Source organism: Tauraco erythrolophus, chromosome 18, assembly GCF_009769465.1.
Source record: "Tauraco erythrolophus isolate bTauEry1 chromosome 18, bTauEry1.pri, whole genome shotgun sequence".
NCBI lineage: Eukaryota > Metazoa > Chordata > Aves > Musophagiformes > Musophagidae > Tauraco > Tauraco erythrolophus.
In genome coordinates, this window is record NC_141482.1 from 6,604,073 (window position 1) to 6,627,271 (window position 23,199).

Consider the following 23,199-nt stretch of genomic DNA (forward strand, 5'->3'; position numbering starts at 1 on the left):
CCGCCGCCGTCACGCTCCGCCTCGCCCTCCCACTCGTCCCGCGGTGCCCGACCCGTTTCGCCGCTTCGCCTTGTCCGCGGCTGGCGTCTGTAGGGCCGAGCCCCCTCGCAAACAACGCCGTCCCTCCCGCCTCCCCCGTGCCACAGGCGCGGTGGTTCGGGCCGGGGCGGAAGTGGCGCCGTGGCCCAGGCGGCGGGCGGCATCATGGCGGCGCCGGGTGAGGCGCGGGCCGCGGCGGGGGAGGGGGCTGGGGGAGCGCGGCGCGGCGGGCGCGACCTCGGTGCGGCGGGGCACGGCCGCGGGGTAACTCGCTTGTCTCTCTGCAGGCCTGCGGCTGCGCCTGGCGGCGGCCCTCAGCCTCCTCCTCCTCCTCGCCGGTGCCCGGGCCCTGGCCCCCAGCCACCGCCTCACCGCCCGCGACCTGGCCCGGCTGCGGGCGGCGCTGGAGCGGCCCTTCGCCGACCTGCAGGCCGCCTTCCACTCCATCGTGGGGCTCAGCAGCCTGGGGGCACGGGTGGCGGACGAAAAGGTGAGCGGTTCGGAGCCCGCCGGGGCTGCCGCGCCCCCAGCCCGCGCCCCGTGCCCCTCTGCCGCCCGCCCCGGCGGTCCTGCGCGCCCGCGGCTCTGCTGCGCCGAGGGCCTGTAGCCCGGCAGCGGAGAACGGGGCGCGGTGGGTTTCCCCGGGGTGCTCGGCCGTCGCGGTGCCGTCAGGAAGGCGCAAGGCGTACGCGCCCTGGGCCCTTGGCAGGGAGCGGAGCCGGTCCCTGCGAACCGATGGAGCAAGTGGCGTCTTTGTCCGAGCAGGTAGTGCCGCGGGCTGCCTGGCACTTGCTGCTTCTAAACGGTGGTCCCGGGGCCTTCTCCGCAGTCTGTTGTGGTATTGCCGCAGCTATGAATTTTCTTTGCTGCTCTTTTAAAGAGATTTCCGCCTGTGGCACGCTGGCTTCACTGTCCTGTTAAACAGAGCGCTCCTTGTTTCATTGCAGTTCCAATGCGGAATTCGGCCAGGTCACTTGGTCTTGCTATTTTTGTGTGTAAAATATGTTTCCTTGTGTGCAGACTAGAAACAGGCTGGCGGTATCAGCGTAATTCCTACTGCCCTTTTGTGTCTCTGAGCATTTCTAGTTTAACCCTTACAGCCTGCCCTAACAAGCTGCTTACATAAATGCACTTTCTAACATGCACGTGCATGCTTACCTGTGCACTGAGCTGTAAACGTAAGTTTATTTTTTTCCTCATAAATTCAGCTAGCTCAGTGGTTCTGAACCGTTTGGACTTAATTCTCTTTGAGTGTTGTGCATTTGCAGCACTGTGGGGCTCCTGAAGGTGTTGTGGTCACCACACCGCACACCTTGCTGTGGTCGGTGGCTGGTCATCTGCAGGCTGGTCTGGGAATTGCTGCTTTCATGTATGGCAGTGTGGCTGGGTTTTTATGGTTCTTGGTTTTGGCAATGATAATACAGTCTTGGCTTCTGCAGGTGAACGGTAATTATTTATTCCTTGAGGTTTGTAATGAGACTTTTTTCTGGACGGTGTACCTCTTCACAGGGTGAGGACTATTTAAAAGGTAGAGGTAGTAAAAATAATAGCTAGGCAAAATACTTGAACATGTAATCAATATTCCTAGGTACCTGTGGCATTAAAATCTTGTCCTACTTGTAAAGGCCTGTTCTCTCACTGGTCTTTGAGTATGAGCAGTGTTTGTTATTCTTTGTTATTTTCTGCTTAAAATGGAATCTTAATGATCCATGTGTCTAGTTGTCAGTTAATAATAAACTAGCTACAGATTAACGACCAGTCTCATCACTTTGCCTTCATACTGGAACTGCTTACCCAACTTTTCTTTCTGTATGCTCTGAAATTCTGTATTCTGCATCCATTAATGATTGTGTGTGATATGCAGCTAGGAAGGAAGCTCGCCCACAGAATTTCTGTTCATCCGTTCTCTGTCCTGGGAGATCTTCCCTACTAAATGTACACATGGGACTTTTATTTTGGTAGGGTTTTAAATTTGAATTCTGATTGCAGTTGAGCTTATGTGAAAATCACTTATTTATTTTAGTGGGAAGCACCTTTGTTTCTGTGCAGCACTTAGCAGAGCAGGATCTGGGGGGTTCTAGGCTCTGCTGTGTCGCAAATGTTACTAGGGATTTTGTTTGCCTTTTTTCAGTATAAAAACGCAGAGCAGCGTACATGAAGTCGTCTTAGAGTGTCATTTAAATTTCCTCTCAGTGGCTTAAGTCAAGACTGCTGCTGTAAGTTGACTTCTCTTGCTTCACAGGCTGCGTGCAGCTTCATCAAATCCCATGTGGACTCCAGCAGTGTCGATTCGCTCTTCTATGCTGCACAATCCATCCGGGTCCTGCCAGGCTGTGAGGTGAGTTTGGAGCCCTGAGCTCCAAGGGCAGGCGTTACCGAGGAAATATTTACATTGACCTTTTTCTTGGTTTTATTTTATGCATAACTTCTACTTTTACTTTCTTTTACTGGGTTGTACTTTGTTGTGTCTTAGGTCAATAGCTCATGAAGCGTCTGGGAGTATTCTCTACAAGGCACAGTGTAAAGATACAAAGCAAGTATTTGATCCAGAGTAATTCTGAGGGAATGTTTCTTGACTAAACACCTCAACAGAGTTCACTGCAGCTGTGTCAATTAAAACTTCTTCAGACAGATGATAAACTGTTTGGATATAAACCCTGTGTGAAACACTGCAGTGGTACAAATGCTTTGCTGAATGAAAGCTGGAGAGGGACTTTTTACAAGGGCATGTAGTGACAGGACAAGGGTCAATGGCTTTAAACTGAAAGAGGGGAGATTTAGATTAGATAGAAGGAAGAAATTTTTCACTCAGAGGGTGGTGAGGCACTGGAAAAGGTTGCCCAGAGAAGTTATGGGTGCCCTGTCCCTGGAAGTGTTCAAGGCCAGGTTGGATGAGGCTTTGGGCAACCTGGTGTAGTGGAGGGTGTCCCTGTCCATGGCAGTGGGGTTGGAACTAGAGATCTTTGAGGTCCCTTCCAACCCAAACCATTCTGTGATTCTGTGAATTGTGGGTGCGTTAGCCAAGCCCTGTTTTTCGTCAGTACCACCAGCTGCTGCACAGGGATGTGATGCCAGATGAAAAGCAGTAGCAGGTTACCAGGATAAATCTGAATCCTGGATTATCCTGACTAATTGATAGTTGGCAGGAAAACTTGGGGATTTGATTAATTAAACTAAAAGCTAATTAATGATAAAGGACTTTTTCCTAAAAACTTGTAGTAGCTCATTAATCAAGTGTGTTGCTCCAGGAAGAAATCAGTGATGACTAGAAGGCCTTGTTTTCTCAAGCGTGAACCAACATGTCCCCTGTGTTCTTCCTCAGGTTACCATTCGAATGAGACCAGGGAGCTGCTGCTTGCAGCTGTCAGTGAGGATTCCTCAGTTACCCAGATCTTCCATGCTGTTGGGGCTCTGAGTGGCTTTGGCCTTCCTTTAGCATCTCAGGAAGCACTTAGTGCTCTTACTGCTCGTCTTAGCAAAGAAGAAAATGTGCTGGCGTAAGTCTTCCAGATGGAAATGATTCACTGTTACATGTTTATCCTCTAGGCACTTGGATTTTGAAGTAAAGGATGTTTAAGACTTGTATTACAGATGTAGTAGAGTAGGTGCTGTGTTTGATTTGATGTATTTGTCCGGTTCATTATTGTTCTCTGGGGGAATGAAAAATATGGTTTTAGGCTATTTTCTGTGTGGTTTTGCAAATGAGCTTATGTGTTCACTTTAGTTCAATAATAGTGGTCAGTAAAGAGGACACATCCCAAAGAAGCCTCCTCTTTTAAAAAGATTCACAACAGATTTTTTGATTTAAAACCCAGCCGTGGTTCCGTGTCATTTATGGTTGCAGCAGACTTGATGCTCTTCCTCAGCCCTGGTGTTTGTACGTTCGGATGCCTGTACTGCGCAGTGGAAAAAAATGTGCCAGTAAGCAGAAGGAATCTTGACATTTATCACCAAAGAATTAAGTAATTTTACTGTGAAAGGAGAGAATGGAGATTTCCTTAAAAGCTAGGGAAGAAAGGGAAGCTTTAAAACTTGCTTTGTTGATGAAAAAACAGATTCCTGGAAGCCTCAGTAGCAAGTCTGGGGATCTGTGCTATGCAGGGATCAAAGTTTGGTTTCTTCTCTGCCTTCCAATCTGTGAGTTTATTGCAGCATTGACGCAGCTGAAGTGGCGTTCCCTAATGAATTCTAAGTTTTCACTAAATCATTTTAGATTCATTGCCTTGAGTCAACTGAATTCAATAGCAGCTGTTTTACACTTCAGAAACTGGTTGCTTTGATTTTAATGATGTTTGGCTTTTAAGGAAGGAAAATCATTGGTTTTATTCGTTCTTGTTTAAGGAAGGAAAATCATTGGTTTTATTTGTTCTTGTTTAAGGACCATCCAGGCTTTGGAGACGGCGTCTTACTTGTCCCAGCAGGCAGATCTAAGTGGCATTGTTGAGGAGATAGAGGTAGGAGCACACTATGCTCTCTAATTTTTCAGGTATTTGTTAGACCTCTCTAGTACTAAAGATGTATTAATGTGAAACACAAAGTAAAAAAAAAAAACTGGCTAATTCCTTGCCTGCAACATGCAGGTTGGCTTGGCCCTTCCTTTCAAGCAGATATTTCTTCTGGACTTTTAACTGTTTCACAGTGGACTGAGACTCAAAGTCATGACTTTTAAATAGAATTAAATCCACTAAAGGCTGAAGGTTTCTTTTTCTTCCTGCTTCTAAATGGCGATTACAAATTGCTTCAGTGATCCCATACAGATACTCCTGATCACAGGCCTAACAGTGTTAAAGTCTGTGGATCTACCAGAATGCAATTTAATTTTAATAACTCTCTCTTGCAGGATCTTGTTGCTCGCCTGGATGATTTGGGTGGAGTTTATCTGCAGTTTGAAGAAGGAATTGAGACTACTGCGCTGTTCGTTGCTGCTGCCTATAAGCTGTCGGACCATGTGGGCACAGAGCCAGCAATGAAGGAGGTCTGTATCTGCCTCTTCCTCCCTTGCACACGGTAGCTCACGAAAAGGATCTGCTTGGTCCCTGTTGTGCAGTGCAAGAGGCTGGTATAACTGGGTAAGGCTTCTACTGGAAAAATAACAAGCACCCTCCTTGAAAAGGGACATCTCAGAGGTAATGCTAAGTAACAGAATGTAGGCAGAATTTCCCCCTTCAAGATCACAGGCTGAATTTAGTTATTTTTTCACTTTTTCAAATGTACAGAAGGAAATTGCAAGTGAGACCTAGTTTTTCTTTGTTATTGAGACAAGCTGTTGAAAAGAAACCCCTCTTGTTTCAGAGTTTGTTCTGGTATTTGGCACTTGTCTTCCACTTTCCAGCATTTCAAAGTGTTATTTACCTGTGAGGAAACGCAGGCACCGTGGTTTGGGGTGCCTGAAAGAGACGCAACAACAGTACCATACACCTACAGGAACCCAGATGCAAAAATGTTATTGTCTAAAATGAAAGATGTCTAAATGTGTTGTCTAAAATGAAAGATGGTTGGAAATTCCTTTTGAGCTTGATTAAGCTAGAAATCATTCCTGCAGGCTATCCACTTAGGTTTTGTTTTTTTTTTTTTTCCACAGCAAGTTAACTGAGGTAGATGTTGCCTTTGATTGAGAATGGCAGCTCCCTAAAGCACAAGCCAAAGGGGCAGGGTTGAGACAGAAGCCAGTGTAAGACATCCGAGTTCATTCCTGGCTCTCTTCCATGCTGCTGCCAAACAGACTAATGCAGAGTAATTCGATGTCATTTTTGAGGTGGTGATTCTGTACGCACAATTCAAACTGTCAGCGTCCAAATGATGTTTAAAAAAAAGCCCAATTAAGGAAAATTGTTGAGTGTTGTTTCAGAATTGTGCTGTCAGAGATGCTATTGTTGGGGCTTAAAGCTTTATCTCTTGTGAATTGTGAGAATACCTCCAGAATGCCATAAAACTCTCTGTAAAAATTAACATGTAGGATTTGAAAAAAAAAAAACAACTTTTTTTTTTTTTCCCCCTCACAATTTAAATGAAGGTGTTTGTTGCTGGTTAAGGTCTGGAGCTATGCCATGCCCTCCATATAAATGAAAAGCACTGCAGGATTTTGCACTTTGGGAGTTTTGTAGCATCTGTCTGGATGCTTTCTCTAGTTATGCCATGTATGTTGGCGCTCATTAACACAAGTAGGAGGGTGAAAATTTGAGATGCAGTGGATTTAATTTAATTTAAAAGTGTTCATTGTCTGTAGGTTACTAAATCGTACGTCTGTTGCTTTATTTGGGATTGTCTTTGATTATTCTCATTTCTGATTAGAATTTAGCCCACAATCCTTTGCTTGGATCAAGGTACAGGTTAACCAAACCCTCTGTTTTCCAGACTAGCAGGGAGTAATGGAAAAATCTGAATAATACGGCATACCTCATGGAGTGTGCTGCAAATACACTAGCCCTACAAAGTCAGACTGCAAAACCAGCTGAGGGACTGCGTCCCACACCTACTTCAGAGAAAACAAGTTAGCTTTGGCACATCTGGCTCTGTGTTCCTGGTGGTGCTGCTTTAAAACTAATCCTCTTAGCTTGAGGACACTGCTGAGCCTAAGGGGATATGCCTGCATGGGTCTAGACTGGCTCCTTGCAGAGGCATTAGGATGCTTTGCATCACGTCTTCGCTGCCTTCCCAGCTTGACAGGTAGCCAGGACATCTAGCCTAGTCCTTCTCCACTGTATGAAGACAATTGTACGCCTCCTGGAGCCAAATTTGTCTTTTTGCAGCTGCATGCAGTCTGGATAGTTGAGGTGACAGCGTCTTCCATTCCGAAACATGTAGTTTGAAGAGGTAGATCCAAATAATTCTGGTCTTGCAAGTTTTCAGCACAATTACAGTGGTTGTGGTTGGAACCTCCCAGCCAAGAATATGAATGCTAATGTAACATTCAAGAGGTAGCTAATTTTGGGTTATTTCATAACTTGAGTTATTTTTAAAGCAAATGGAAAATCAAACAGTCTTTGTGAATAATGTTTGTGTTAGCAACGTTATCCTGAGCCAGTTTGCAGTGTTGTGGTAAGCTGCTGGTGCTTGTGTGCGATTTGCTTTTCCTCTTTCAGGATCAAATTATCCAGTTGATGAATGCAATTTTTAGCAAGAAGAACTTCGAGACACTCTCAGAGGCCTTCAGCGTTGCTTGTGCCGCGGGTTCTTTATCCCGGAACCGCTACCACTTGCCTGTCGTTATTGTCCCTGAAGGACCCGCAGCCGTGTCTCACCATCAGCCCGTGCTCAGGGTGAGTCCTTAGCTACAAATCTTGATGAATCTCTTGGCTCAGTCTTTAGTGTTGTAGGTCTGGGCTGACTGAACATGTAAGGTGATGTCTTTCATTTTTAGTTCCAGGACTCAGGTTCCAGCAGATCTGGCATCTTAGTGCTTTTATGAAGGGATTCTTAAGAGCCTCTGCTTATCCAAGGCTCGCCAGACACTACCTCGAGAAGGCACTGTGTGGAAGCCAGCTCTGCTGATTAAAAACTTTAGCTTTCCCAGTTATGTTAGAAAGAACTAGGTGTATCTGGGATGCTGGGCAGGGGAGAACTCTGGGTGTATAATGCAGAGGGGTAGCGAGTTGTTTGTGCTGCTGCATTCCTCCTGGAGCAACAGGCTTCAGAGAAATTCTTGTTTTTTCTCTCTTAGCTACAAGTGACCGATGTTATGTCCCAGCCGCTGACTCAAGCTTCTGTAAAGCTTGACTATGCCAAGTCCGCGTCTAGCAAAGCCACTGTCCTTCAACAGACACCATTTGCTCTGTCAGGGTAAGAACATAATCTTATTTTGACAGTTTGTAAGGCAAATAGTGTTGGACTTACTTTCCTTATGTGTTCTTCCACTGGAGAAACGTTTGTGTGATGGAAAACTCGAAATGCTGTAGTTGCGTTTGGTTGGTAACGGGCGACTGAGTGCATTTGGTAGTGGTGGTGAATTTCTGTTGTCTTTCCTTTTGATTGAGAGTGGGGAGTTGCAATGTTCTTCTGACTTCAGGGGCTCTTTGAAGAATTCTCTTCCTGCTGCACTCAGCCATGTTAATTTTGTGCTGCGTTTGTCTGTGCCTGGCATGTTTGGTAGCAAGATGTTACCTATTTGTAGGCTGCTGTTAGTGTCCTAGAGGATACTTAACACCTTACTTTTTTTTAATAGAGATGTCTTTGAGCTGAACTTCATGAATGTGAAACCTGCAAGTGGATATTATGATTCTCTATCAGCGTTGATGGAGATAAGCGATTTATTGCTAACAAAGTTGAGGTGGGTGTGCTTTTGGATGGCGTTTTTAATTCTCTGCTATTCACTGAAACAGCTTTTTATTTATACCTGTTAAGGATGTTGCTGACTGTATGGCATTTTTATCACGTTTTTCTGTAATACATTGGATTTTAACTCGGGATTATGACCAGTAACCAGATTAATATATGATCAAAAGAGATTTGAGTGAATTTCTAAACTGACTTGTCACCTAGATGCTGATCTGACAGCATACGAACAAAGCTAACAGTGGGAGAGTTTATATAGCAGCCCAAAGTGACTATGCAAAAAATATTTCTAAGAATGTTAGTTCTTCATAGCATTCAAGATTTTAGTCTGTAAATCTGTTTGGCTAGCAATTCTCTGCTGATTGCCTGATGTATGGAAGCTGAATGCTTGTTGTTATCTGTTTATATAAACTCTAGAGCCCTAGAAAGGAGTCAAGGGGGTCTTTTGGTGTCTCCTAACTGTGTATGTGGTGATGGTTTTGCAGTGGAGGAACAGTGACCAAAGGAAATGCCAGCAAAGTCTTTGTTTCGTGTATCCATACCCCCTTTTTGGTGGCAAAAGCTGTTACACCACACCTTTCTGAAGAAGAGTTTTTATATGACACTCAGAGTTTTACTTTCCTCAAGTTTGTTACAGCGAGAAAAATGTGACCTCTGTGACTATTCTTACAGTTGCCCCAGTGTCGACAGCCGAAAATACCCTTCTCCAGTGGTGTCTGTTCCCACGGTTAGTTTTTGCCCTCAGTCGCATGTTTAAGGAAAAGATTAGCTTTTAAAGTCATCCACCATAGTCAGCTTGGAGGGGAGGAAGACACTTATTTACAACTGCTGACCTTTTCTCTGTGTATCAAATTGATGTTGTTGGTGTGGTAGTAATGGCACTTAGGAGTATCGAAAGGGGATTGATTGGTGCTGCTTGAGCTGGCTGCTGGCACACGGAGGGACCGGCAGGAACGCATTAACGCTGGGTGGCTTTGTGTGAGCCGCTGCTAATAAGACACATTGTTATGGGGGAGGACTGCTGGGGGAGCTGCTTTTTTTCCCTTACTGTTATTAGCATTAATTGTCCTTAATGCACCATCGTTTTGACAGTAATGAGCTAAATCAGTGGGTTATTACTCCAGGCAGAGACTACATTTCCTGGCATTAAAATATTTGAGAGATGTTTGTGTACTGTTCAGTTGGAGGGGCTGTGTGCAGAAGCTCTGAGTTGCCTTCACATAACTTTTTAAAAGTTAATGTTTCATTAGTCCAGCTTTCTTTGCTTCCATCTTGGAACAAGCTAAGGCTTTTTACTAAAGTTAGCCTGAATAGTCTACATGTTAATGGATCCATTTTCAGGGGTAACCTCTATCTTAAATTACACTTTTTGTTGTAAAGGAACTGCCAAGATTGTTATGTTTGAAGTCTGACCTGAATAGTTTGATTTATGTTCTTACATGTTTTTCCCACAGGTTCCCTGTGAATTATTTTTCAGGGTGAGGGTGTGGGGCTGGTTCACATGAGCAAACCTGTAACAACAAATTGTAGTATGTGATGAAAAACGTCTTGGCAATGAAACTTTAATTCTCCAGGGGAGCATTTGTAAGCTGTGAGAACAAATGTGCTAATTAAAAACTACAGACTGCAGTAACTGCTTACGTTTGAGAGAAGGACTGAAATCAGTCAAACCCACCGAGGTTCACTGCCTAGATGGTCTGTGGTTTGCGACTGGAGAGAGGGCGGGAAGGAATTTCTCTTCTCGGGGTTTATACAGCACTTAGCACAGAGGAGAGTGATAAATGGCAGGGCCTTGTTGGCTGCCCTGCACTAAGTGATAAATTCTGTGACTCTGAAGGAAGAATTGCTGAACAAAGTGCAGGTCTGCAGGAATGCTTTGGCCTTTGCGTGCTGGCAATAAAATCAGCAGAAACCTGTTAGGCTTCAGGAGCCAACAAAGGCATAACTGGTTGCTGCCTGGAGACCTCTCTCATCTCAAGTTGCTATCCAGTGAGCAGAAGTACATATGCACATGCAGTTTTAAGTTGTATCCTATGTGATGTAATCTTTAATAGCTAGTTTGTGCTAGTTCAAATGGAAAACTAGTTGGATCTGGATAGTTGGACTGTTTTGTTAAAAACAGTTCTCCAAAGGGAAGCTAACTCCTGCATGACTGGGAAGGTGGTGCCTTCAGAGCTGGCTGCTTGTGCAGGGAGGAAGGGGATGGGTTAGTGACTGATGCAGGAGGTTTGCCAGAAGATAAATTGCTGTAGATCCTTCTGCTCAGGTTAGGTTCTGTCTTTGGCTTAGTGTAGGACCCTCTTTGGGGAAGGGGACAGAAGAGCTAAAGCTTCTGCAGTAAACTGGATCATAATTAGCATTTGTAGAGTGCTCTGAGTAATCCTCTGTTGTGTTTTGTTGTAGCTGAAAGTAAAAGTTTCCACAGAAGTTGGGATTACTAACGTAGATCTTTCTACTGTGGATAAAGATCAGAGCATTGCACCAAAAACAACCAGGTAAATGACTCGATGTGTGTGATCCTTTAAGGGGCAACTCTGGTGCTAGACTGGAGGTCTTCTGAGCTTTACCTACTTCAGCTAAACCAGAGGAGTCTTGTACTGGAATAACTACAGAATTATACCCGTGCTGTTTCTCTCAAACCTGTGAGTTCGTTGGTAGAATACTGGTTATTTTTATAGGTGGTTTTCCTTAATACTGAAGTAAGTGCTAAGAGAAGCCAGGCAACCTGAGTTGTCTTTTCCTTTCTTGGCACCTCTCTGTGGCAAAATCAGGGTAAAAGAGTTGTGTTAAGGTTTCTCGTATTATTTGGCTTCGGTAGAGGTGCTCTAAAGCAACATGTACACTGTGTTTGGGAGGGATGTAGCTGTATAGCATTGCTAAGTGTACTTGAACTTAATGTAGTTATTTTTTAACTGACGTCAGTTAAAACGTAATGCATGGAATTTAGCTTAGGTTGCACAGGCTCACTGAGGCCCCTCTGTGTGTGTGTGCTTTCTGTGCTGAAGTGTCAGTGTGTGTTTTTTATGTTCTGCCATCACACCTCTGGTTGTAGCATAGCCTTGGCTAAATGGAACATGGGGTGTAGTAACAGCAAAACCTTGTTCTGGTGTTCCATTCAACCTTACAACAAACTACTGTTTTACTTGAAAATGGGCAAGGTATGTAGCTCACGAAAATCCTACTAAAAAATGCCATTAGTTCATTTTCATTAAATTTATAGTGGCACAGAAAGACATGTTAGTTCACCTGACTTTTTGACAAAATAGCTCATCTATGCAGAGTCAACTGCAGTGCCGCTAGTCAGGCTTGCATGCCTTCGTTTCTTTGAACACCAGGCCTTTTCTTGGAAGATCACCTCCATTCTGTTTGGTTTTCTTCCTCCTAGGGTAGCTTACCCGGCCAAAGCCAAGGGCTTATTCACTGCTGACAGCCATCAGAATTTTGCTTTATCCTTCCAGCTTATAGACGTGAACAGTGGAGCTGAACTCATCCCTCACCAGGTTAGGACGAATTTTTGTCATTACTGTGTCACCAAGATGTTCCATCTTTGAGTGTTAGAAGTGATAGTTGCTCTTGAAAAGATTTGATAGGTTTTGAGAAGCCTTATGTTCTGACATGGACTGTGAAAAACACTGATCTTGGTAGATGGGAAGTGGATTCAGTTAATTTGTTTTGGCTGTATATTAAGGGAATCCTCTTCTGTCTCTGGTACTGTCTTGTAACTCAATAAAATGAGAGCAGGTAGCTTGCTCTATAAAAGCACACTTCTGATTTTTTAATATAGATCATTTGCTGAAAAAGTCCTTTCTTTAGATTTTTTTTTTCCCTGCATAAAATAGGGGCAAAAAAACGAACAACAAACATGCATACGTCTCTGCAGAGTGCTATTGCACATACCCTGTCGAGTAACATTCAGTATATTGCCCTGGACCCCAGGTGGGCTTTGAACAGTCTTGGTCCTGTGTTAATGTAGTTACTCAAACAGACTTTGAACTTTGCTGATTTGCAGAGGTCTAGATACCCGGGCTCTTAGTTTGTACCACCAACTTTTGTTAATGTGCTTTTTGATCTGGGGGTAGGTCTCACATTTTTCTGGCATTTGTAAATGCACAGTGAGATGTTCCAGAAATGTTACAGTCTTCATTTCAGACTTTTGTCCGACTTCACAACCAAAAGACGGGCCAGGAGGTAGTGTTTGTTGCAGAACCAGATAGCAAGAACGTATACAAGTTTGAACTGGATACCTCTGAAAGAAAGACTGAATTCGACTCTGCCTCTGGTACCTACACGCTTTATTTGATAATTGGAGATGCCACTCTGGAAAATCCAATCCTGTGGAATGTGGTATGTAGCTCGAAGTGTTAGTGATGTAGTTTTGAGATTACTGGCAGTATAACAGGAGGCCATGGTACAGGCTTGGAGGAAGAAAGTTAAAGTGTCTCTGTTCTTTGTAGTGAAGCAGAATCCTTCTGGCCATTTATGGACTCTGAGGTTCGCTGTTCATTTTAAGTTTTAAGTAAGCATCAAAGCAAGACTGAAATGAACACTAATTTCATCATTAAATGGTGGAACAGAACCTTCAGAACGTCTATGGGTTTGATTGTAATTACACAGCAAGCACTTCAAGGTTTAGCCTTTCTGGGCGTGCTATGTTGGGCATAAGTCCAACTCTTAGTGATGGGTGAATGGCATTACTGCCTCCGTTTAGGAGAAGTTGCTTCTTAAAAATCTGGTAGCTTTTTCTTAATTTCCTTTAAAAATCCTGCCAATCTTAGATTGGCAAATAAGGAAAAGACCACAGTAATGGAATAGGTTTTATGAAACTTTTAATACATTAAGATCAAACTTCATGAAGCTGCACGATTTCATTTCAGGCTGATGTTGTGATCAAATTCCCAGAAGAGGATGCGCCATCCACAGTCCAGTCCAAGAACCTCTTTGTTCCGAAACCTGAAATCCAGGTACAGTCAAAAACAAAAATTACATGCAGGGATGGGGGGCTAGTCCTACCAGTATTATTTGTTCTCATCCTAATTATTTTCAAAAAGTCATTTCTCATTAAAAAAAAATTAACACTCTGTAAGTAATGTAATTAAAGAAAGACCAGAGTTACTGCTTAATGGAAAGAAATTTGTTGCTGTCCTCTGGAATATGAATAAATAAGCTGTGTGTCCTACCTGTGAGAGAGCAGCTGGCGTCACTGAGAAGATTCAAACATGTACATTTGACTAGGTAAGCACCACAGAAAGCTCTCCACTTCTGAAGATTGCTCTTGCTTCATTCCAGCCATCTGTGCTGATGACAAGCTGACAAGTGCTTCTGTGAGTGCGAGGAAAAGTTAACTGTGCAAGAGATCAAACATGCTGAGACTGGAAAAGACACTACTTTAAAGAGTCAGTCTTTGCCTTAAGAGAAATGCTCATCACCCGAAGGAGCCAGGGCTGCAGCTGATCTTCTGGGAAGCCGAGAAGCGGCACTGTTGAAATACTCCTACTTATGAGTTGATTTTGTTTGTTTGCAGCACCTCTTCAGGGAACCTGAGAAGAGGCCTCCCACTGTGGTATCGAACACTTTCACAGCATTGATTCTCTCCCCACTGCTTTTGCTGCTCATTCTGGTGAGTGAACTGGGCCACAGAAGAAGAAAACTTTCCCATCCAGTCCAAGGTCACTTAGGAGGTTGGCCAGCTAAACTTTGTATTAAAACTCTTGGTTAATCATGACTAGCACAGCAGTGGTGCAGTCATAGCTAGCAAATGTCAGTGCAGAGTGTTGGTTTGCTATTGTCTCTTTCCTAAGCTGTTTTTTTTGACTTTATAGTCAAATATAAAACCACCTGCTGCCAAGTAGCAGTAGGTGAGGTGAGTTTCTTGTGTGCTTCTGCTAGCGATGTTGAACAGTGGGCAGATTAAGTTATAACTAACATTACAAGTCTAGAGGAAAAAAGTAGTGATTCTACCTTGCATTTAATATATCCATCACAAAATCTGTATTACTTAATCCTATCAGATTGATTCCCATTTATGGACATAATTGGTATTTGTGTCTGTAGTTGAAACACCTGCTGCTACTCACTGTATCATCAGATCAGTGTTTTGAACTTAATGCAATACAAAATCTCATTTAGTCAAGTTAAAGTAGTGATTATTTGGAGGACAAAACTGATCTGTCACTTGCTTGGCAGTAATTTCCCATTAGCCAGTCTCACTGAAAGCTGGCATTCAGATAGTCGTGTCCACTGGTCTCTGGAGTTCACAATATACACGTTGATGACACTTTAATGAAAAATGGCATTGCTACTGTGCCTGTTTTCCACCCTTCCTGCCTTTCTCTTTTGTACTCTAAAAATGGAAATTGTTTTTCTGAGCAAACATCTTGTATCTATAGCTGTCCTTTTGCTGAGTCTAAAACTAGAACCTTACCTTTTTTTTGTGTTTTTAATTGAAATTAATTCAACTGGATAGAAATAGCAATGTTTATTTTTCTGGAAAATGTGGATTTGGAGCAATACCCTCTCATCAGTTTAAGAAAGATAATTGAGGAACTGCCTTTGGGCAGACAGAAGCAGCAGGAGGAATTTTCACTGAAGGAGCTCAACAATGCTGTCGATAGCAAAACTAGTACTGTGTCCTCTTGTAGTAGGAAACAAGTGCTTCTGTAGAGAATACACCGTGTTCACTGAAGAACTTAAACAGGCTTGAAAGATACTGAAGCTTAAATAAAATTTGTGTTTACAAGGCTGTCGTAGCTCAGGTTTTGTTTCTTTGCCTTGCAGTGGATAAAGATAGGTGCCAACATCTCCAACTTCAGCTTTGCTCCCAGCACCATTGTTTTTCACATGGGACATGCTGGTAAGTGTCAGGCTTTCTGCTTTGTTTGACCTTCTCGCCTGGGAGTTACAGATGAGAGCCCTGGTGGTTAATGGGCTTGTGGTCTATTAACTATAATGACATAATAGCATAACATTTGTTCTTTTGTTTTCATCTGCCTTCCTGCTTTTCATGATTGTTAATATGGTGATAAAGCTGTTTTGGCTTATAACAGCAGTCATTATCTGGGCTCCTCTCACACACCATTTATCTGTACTTAATAGAACTTCTTATTTCCAGAGGTCACACTTTCTCTCTATTGCGTGTTTATCCTTTGCAAGCAGGGAGTTTCTGTGGGGATTGAAACCTGCAGGACTGCTGTCCACATCTCTTCTTTAAAGCTCTTCCTGTGAAAACTGCTCTTGTTCTTTGGCTGGACCAATTTTTTTCATCAATTTTATTGTGCCTTTGGTTGCACAGTTATTTACAGTCTTGGTAGAATTTCAAAAACATAGCAGGTTGGGAGAACATTGGATCTACTGTTTCCCAAATGACAGTGTTGCTTAATCTAAGCCAGTTTTCTTGAAAGCTTTATAAAGCTGTAAGCTCTTACAAATGTGCAAAGATTCATATCCTCTATTGAAATCCAGAGTATCCTCCTCCTTTTAATAGCCCTTAATGTTTATATGACCATAATTCTGCCACAAGAGGGTTGATTGCAAGCCGTCAGGGTCACATTTTTCTCCGGTATGGAGACTCAGAAGCCGCCTTTCCCTGACAATAACGTATAGTCTCTAGATCTGCCATTTCAGAGCTTCAGAGACGAGATAGAAACCAAATGCTTAGGCCTGGCAGTACAACATAACAATTGTTCTGAGGATAACAAATGTTTGGTCCTTAAAATCCAGTTTCATCCATGAGCTCTGTCCTTTTTCCACAGCAATGTTGGGACTCATGTATGTCTACTGGACTCAGCTCAACATGTTCCAGACTCTGAAGTACTTGGCCATTTTGGGTGGCATCACATTCCTGGCAGGCAACAGGATGCTGGCTCAGAAAGCAGTAAAACGGTAAGGCAGGGACGGATGGGTAGGTGGGAGCCACTTTTAAAATCAGTGGGGAGGAGAGCACACGGATGCTCTCGTGTGTCAGTAAATGATACAGTAATGAATGCTGCTTTTGGTTCCTGGATCTTGTGTGTGGGGATGGGCTGCTCGGTCCCACTTTTGTGCCTGTTCTCAGAATAAGGGCTTGAACTGATGAGGGCAATGAGGTGGTCGCTGAAATACAGCCACCTGCTCCTTCAGGGAGAATGGTCCACGTGGCCACTTGCTGAAGCAATCAGGCACACAGAGAAATCAAAAGGTGAAAATATGTGCACTTTGACACGAGAGAAGTCCACATTTGGCAAGATGCATTAACTGACAGATTTGTTTTACTGCATGATGTATCAAGCTCGTACAATATCTTTAGGTAATGAAAACCACTCTAAATGTAGAAGAGGCCCAGCTCTTCTGTAGCTGTGCTTGTGAGATCGTTTTAAGAGGAGGAAGGTAAGGGGTATCTGGCTACTGTCTTCCCCTACCTAAAGGAGGATTATAGAGAAAAGGGAAACAGATGCTTATCAGAGGTGTGCAGCAACAGACAAAGGACAACACACACAAGCGAAAACAGGGAAAATTCTGGTAAGTGTTAGGGGTACAGCATTCATTTCTGTACTGGCATTGGACTGATTCTTCACACTTTTGTCTTTTGCCATGCAGTGTCTCGTGAATGTGCCATGGCTTAGGCAGCCTGCAGGCAGTTTTCTGACCCAAACTCCTGATACAGTACACCAGAGATGGAACAGTTCCCTCTCCTTCACTTCTGCCACGCAGGGTTTCCATGTGAGACTTAAGTTTTAGCCCCATTGTACTAATGTAGAGTTTGGCTTTGAGGAAGATTTTATTGACCTGCTTTGCCATCAAACCTGTGCTTTTCTTACTTTCCCCTTTTTGAGCCCCTAGGAGTTGTTTATCCTTGCATACCTATTTGCATAGATATCCCTGGGTTCTCCCTTTCTTATTACATTGTATTAAAACCAGGACGAGAGCTGTAAAAAAAAAAAAACCACAAGAATATAACTTTCAGGGGATTTGCATTGATTTGTTGTCTTGAAAAATCTCTACTTGCATGGCTGTAGCAGGGAGGATGATTATCTGTGATTCCATGATTATTGTAATCAACTCTTTCCATACCATCCTCCCAGCTTTCTCAGCCTTGCTCCCTTGGATGTCCAGCCCTCTCCACTGTGTCACTTTCTCTTGTTAGCATAACGGTTCCTACTGGGATTTTGTTGGGCTATGTTACGTCATTTAATAACGTTTCCTTTTTAATTTAAAGAGTAATGATAAAATCATTATTAATTACAGATTGCTTAGGATACATATTTGGGGAAAAAAATACCATGAAGCTTAATTCTAAGCGTCTTCACTGAACCAGGGCTTCTGTTAGCACTTAAATGCAGGTGGTTGGTTCCTAATTCAGAACACTGCAGGGGGTGTCTGTGTGCCTTTTCACTATAAATGACATGAAGCTGCAACTACAATGGCAAATTTGAAAGTAAAACTTCTACCTTAGGCTAAAGTTAAACCCTTTGTACATGACTTTAAAGTTGAAAAAGACATCTTTTTGTTCACGCGCCGCTAGCCTGTCTCAGATGCTGAAGTGCAGTGATAATTAACTAGATTGCACTTGGAGGCAAAGCTGCTGTTCCACTATGGAGACTGCTGGCGGGTGTGGGAAGGGGACTGTAAAAACCATCGTTTTACAGAAGTTACCAGAAGGCCTGGTTTTGCTTTTTGCATTTCTGTCACTGGTCTGATTCTTGGAGCAGAGCTGCTTTCCTCCTTCTTGTCTTCTCTGAACCTCTCTTCCTCTCTCCTTTTGGCAGGATCGCTGCAGAGCAGAGCAGTAGGTTGGCAAAGTATAGAACGCTGCGGTAAAAGGGGGTTTTGCTAGTGACCAGCTCTTCTAGAAGTAAGGGCCTTTTTGGAATTGACCTTTCCTGGGCATGCTGCCTGTTCCATTTCACTTCATCACTCGCTCCTTGTACAAAAAGATACCTGAGCTGAAGCTGCTTCCTTCCAGCATAGCTTGCTGGGCTTTAAATCAGTCCTTGGGTGTCCTTGGCTGCAGCAGGTTTGCATATTGGTGGTACGTGTCCTCTGAGACTAAATTGCCTTTGTGTGATTCCCTGAATTCCTTACCATCTGAAGTCTGTATGGTAATATGTGCACATGTGAATATGCTGGTTTGGGCACCAAGCAGCTGTCAGGTGATGAAATAAAACCTAGTTTGAGCAGTATTGTCCCTGTAAATAAATTGTTAGTGTTGTGGACTGGAGGAGAGCATGATGAAAATGGCTGATATCTGGGCTGTTGCCATCCTGCTGGTGGTGTTTCTTATCCCCATGCACAGTATTCTGGTTATTCAGCTGCCGGGCGCTATGACTGCTGAATTACGTCCTCACTTGGGGTGGCGAGAGCTCTGTGTGCAGCAGAGCCGGGTCACCCTCACCTCGCTCAGCTGAGAACACAACCTAATCCAGGGTTCATCCTCCAATTAGGCTGAGCTGGTCACGATGGCTCAGTCAGTGGCAGCAGCCAGTCCCCTTCATTCAGTACAATCACCTGATAGGTCTCCTCTATCATTTACCAGTGCAAAGCCCTTCGTTTCCTTTCATCCTAAGCAGGTAAGGTCCCAGTTTGCTATAACCACGGTGGTGTAGGAGGCAGGACTGCCTGCCGCGCTGCATGCTGCCCAATTCTGAATGTGCATGTGTGGTTTCATTTCCCATTCAGTGCACTGTTTTATTTTGGGGAAGGGGGAGAGCATCTGGCACGAGTGCTGTGATGAGACTGAAACCAGTGTACGACGTGCTGCACTGGTACATCTGGTGAGCGTCTGCTCCCTCTCACGTTCGTCATCAGCGTGCCAGGCGCACGCACACGGAGTGCGGTGCACGGGGCTGGGTTTTGTGGTGCAAAACGAAACCAGTGTTTCGTGAAAATTTCTGATGGAGAATTTGGCATTGTGTCCCACAGGAAAACACCCTATTACTACCTCTTCTTTCCCTGGAATGTTTTGAGGTATTGGAGCGCAGAACAAGCTATGACAAGTAACTGGAGGTGTCTGTCACTTGTTCTAGGTGGATGCTGGCTGCATACTGGCTGTGTTTGCTGGTGCTGTTCCAGTCTCTGGACGCTTCTTTCTACTATAGCTTTGGGCCAGTGGCTTTCAGCTTTTTAGTGGCCTGTTACCAAATACCTCACCAGTGTGTTCTCCTCAGCTTACATGTTTTGTGTTTCTCAGCCTGATATTTTAACTCCTTCATTCCCTGTAGGCTGTGAGTAATCCTGGAAGATCTTGCAAATAGCTTCTTGCCCACAAACTCTAAGTTAGGTTTTGCTGCCATGTGCAGCCACAAGTGTTTTTCTTTATTGCTGGGTTTTCTGGTGCTTGAGATGTGTCAGTTAAGACTATGTTGTTACCAGCATCTAGGGCTGGACTGTCAGGTGCTCAGCATCCATAGCTATGCCTGTGTCTGGCATCTTGAAGGGAAAAGGACCCCAAAAAGATGAGTTTGCTGTGCCCATGTTAGCTTACTTCATCTTGGGGACATGAAGATTTTTTTCTTTGTGTTTACATGGACCAGCTGATTCCAAGTGGATAGATTGGCCCTGTTTAAAGTAGAAGAGCTGTTAAGATACCTGCAGGCTTTGTGTTCAGCCCTGCTTTTTTGTTCAGTTCCGTATTTTACAAGGCTCATTCATCCCTTTTGCACCAGAAATTAACCTTCATTTTGTCAGACCATTTCCATCCTCCTTGAATTCCATCCTCTGTTCCATTGCAGTACTGGTTCTATCATTCTGATAAGCTTCCTTTGAGAGAAAATGAGGGGTTTGGGGACACTTACTGTGCAAGCAAGTGCTTTGTTGCCTGGAAGAGTTAATTTTTTGGATTTTTCTTTCCAGGACACACTAGTACCAGAAGAATGGAAGAAATGTGGAAAAGCAAAGCAAATGCCTTCAGAACAGAAGTGAATAAGTAACTGAAAGACCAGAAGAAGGAAGGCAGAAGCAGATTTTTTTTATATATATATTAAGTCAAAAGGGTGCCAGTTATACTTTTTTTAAAAAATCTTATTTTCATCATTGTGTTCATGCTACTTGAGTGCTTTTCATATGAATCTGGAAAATCTTTTGTTCCCTGAATCCTCCTCCCTTTTTCTCCCAGGACTTTTGAATTTCCTTTAGAAAAAGAGGAAAAAGAAAATACAGTTCTGCCTTTCCCCAGGTGCCCTCTCCTCATCCTAAACAATTTGTGAATAAAGAGGAAAGAATGGTCCTGAATTATTTTTTTTTGGGTGTCTCAGAGCTTGTGATTGGAAGTTGGGCTCATAGGAGAATGAAAAGCACCTTTTTCTGGTGGGTAATTGTGTGTATGAGTCATTGCTGTCTGAAGCTTCCTGTTCTTTCATGTCCTTTCCCAGAGGGATGTATTTATTGGGGGGGACTTCCCACTCCTGCCTGTCCCTTGTGTGATGCTGTCATCTACATTTCTCTGCTAATGGCGCTCTCTCTGACTTCAGGGTGGTGCTGGGCTGGTCTGAGCTGCTGTGGGCCCTCGGGGCTCGGGCAGGAGGAGTCCTTGGGGCCTGGCCGTGCGATGCTGGCGTGCCTGGCTCTGTCTGACACTGGTGGTGGGTTTGGTGGGTCTCTTGAGCGGGTTCACTTTTCAGCCTCTGAAAGTAACTTTTTCTCTCCAAATCCGAGTTTGATTGAGGTTATTGTCTCTGTTCTTCTATGAAACCAAATGCCAGGAATCCGCTGGTTGCCATGTTGCCACATTTGCATTATTTGAGCTCCAACTTCTCAATTAATTACTAACTTCAAGACTGCTGAGCAGTGCTAAGGCAATGGACTTGGGCTTTGTTGAAGGACATGCTGATAGTAATAACCAAAGGCCAAAATCTCCTTCTGATGAGCAATTTCCACATGAGAAACTTAACAGTTGCTCCCTCCCCTGCGTCTGTGTGTTGGCTCCTGTTTGTCCCATGTCAGACTAGTTTCTTTAAAGGTCTTTTGTCAAAGGAAGTTTATCAAACGTGTTTTGGAGATCCCAGAAAATTATATCAACCAGCAGGCATGTGAATAAAGGGTGTGGAGTCAAGTCCTCCAAAGAGCTTCACATGTGTGAGACATGACTCCATGTTATAAAAGCCATCTTGCCTCTTCCCCGCTGCCGTTGTTCACACTTAGTTCACTGTTTCTGTTCTTCGTAGTAGTTCCTACCAGTTTGTTCATTGTGAATGTGATACTGGATGCCATAGAGGTTTAATGAACTACTCCTTTGACCTCCTCTGCAGTCCTTCAAAACCCTGATCTCATGCTGCAGTAAAGTCCTCTGGGACTAAAGGAGTTTTAAGCAAGAAATAGTTAAGCTACTATTTGCAGTATTGTACCCTGGAATTCCTTTTCACCCTGCTGAGTTCTTTTTGAGCCTCATGTTTTGTTACTGCTCATTTAGCAGCTTTGTTTTATAACTTATTTTTCTACTGATGCTTCATACTAGGACAGATCCTCCAGTACTTTCCCTGTAGAGCTCTGGCACACTATCCAAGGAGAGCAGAGATGCAAAAAGAAAATCATGGAGTGAAACTGTGATGTATCTTCTCTCAGCTGTGTGTGTTGCTATTGATTTTCTACCTCCTTGGCTATGTGTTAGGAAAGGTTGTGGGGTTTTTTTGGCCTTTTTTTCCTCAGACATTTCTGGTTTGTTTTATACTTATTCTGTCAGAGTTTGAGCATTTGTTTCTTCATTTTGATCAAACTGAGTTTTCAGAGGTGTCTCTTTTATTCCAAATAGCTGCACTCACCCAGCTCCTTTAATATACACACTTGGGTCTTTCCAAAGTGTTTTTGATAGGTCTTTTCATTTTATTTAGAGTATCCCATCTAGTGTTTGCATATAGCTTTTATGCCACTTAACAGAATTACATTAAATTTTTTTGCCACCATGTTTACTTACTACTCTAGGAAGCTGATTTTTTTTTTTTTTAAATAATTCCTTTCCTTGGAGCAAGTAAGTCCTTATGGCTTCAAGTGTGTTGGTTGCTACAAAACAGGTTTACAAACACGTTTTGACCCAGGCCTACTCAGGTTGTTTTTTCATTTGTGAGTTCTCTGTCCAGCTGTACTGTGAAGCAGAAGGATGGCTTATTTCTCACTGTGACAGCTGCCTGCCTGCAGAAGGGTAACAGATTACCTACTGGTGCACTTGCTGCTGTCACAGCTTTGCTCATCTCCCTCAATATCCCCTCGTTGCTTCCCATCCTGCTGGGCAGTTAGTAATTCTGTAGTGCTAGAATTGTAAAACGTGAACAGATAAGCATAATATATACAGAGAATAACATAATAAAATAAGATTATATACAGAGATAATCTGTAATCTACAGGGATTTGATGCAAGTATGACTCATTTCCATGCATGCTGGATCCTGCTGTCCTAAAACATGGTCACCTGAGGAAAAATGAGATGTACCTACTGCATACTCTCAAGGGATTGTTCAGGTGCAAGGAGGGATGGTTTCAGAGGCCTTAATGTATGTTTGCAGGCCACTGCATTTCCAACCTGGTCTTGAGTTACTGGCACTAGACTTGGTGCCTTCGTTAGCACGGCTCTGAGGTGCACTTGACTGCTGTCTTTGGGTGACATCCTCCATTCTGTGCCCGGAATCAAGAAATTAATGTCTCAACAGACAAAGAGCCATCTTGACCTGCTGTTGGACAGGTTTATTTAGAACAGCATTTATTTCCTGCTATGGTGGGGTAGCAGACCCCATCCTGATATTATTTACATTTCTGAAGACATAATTATTACACAAACAATGGGAGAATTGGGGTGACAGGGAAGGAAGTAGCTGTGTGAGATCACTGGGTTAATAACTTACTTTTTGAAAACATTTACAGTTGTAACCCTAGTCACGGTGGAGTTCAGAGCCACTGGGTGGCACGTTGAATTAAAAGCAACAGCCCCAT

General features: G+C 43.6%; 1 protein-coding gene across 1 annotated transcript; it reads left to right on the forward strand.

Moving 5' to 3' along the window:
* Positions 1-204: 204 nt before the first annotated feature.
* On the forward strand, positions 205-18,356 carry RPN2 (ribophorin II). The gene is given in 18 exon segments (XM_086623152.1): positions 205-217; positions 327-529; positions 2,282-2,381; positions 3,362-3,536; positions 4,418-4,493; positions 4,880-5,014; positions 7,122-7,298; positions 7,700-7,818; positions 8,201-8,250; positions 8,253-8,305; positions 10,714-10,805; positions 11,696-11,810; positions 12,460-12,654; positions 13,185-13,271; positions 13,832-13,927; positions 15,085-15,160; positions 16,059-16,188; positions 18,051-18,356. Coding segments are annotated over 18 exon segments (1,944 nt in total). The 3' UTR covers positions 18,103-18,356.
* Positions 18,357-23,199: the final 4,843 nt, after the last annotated feature.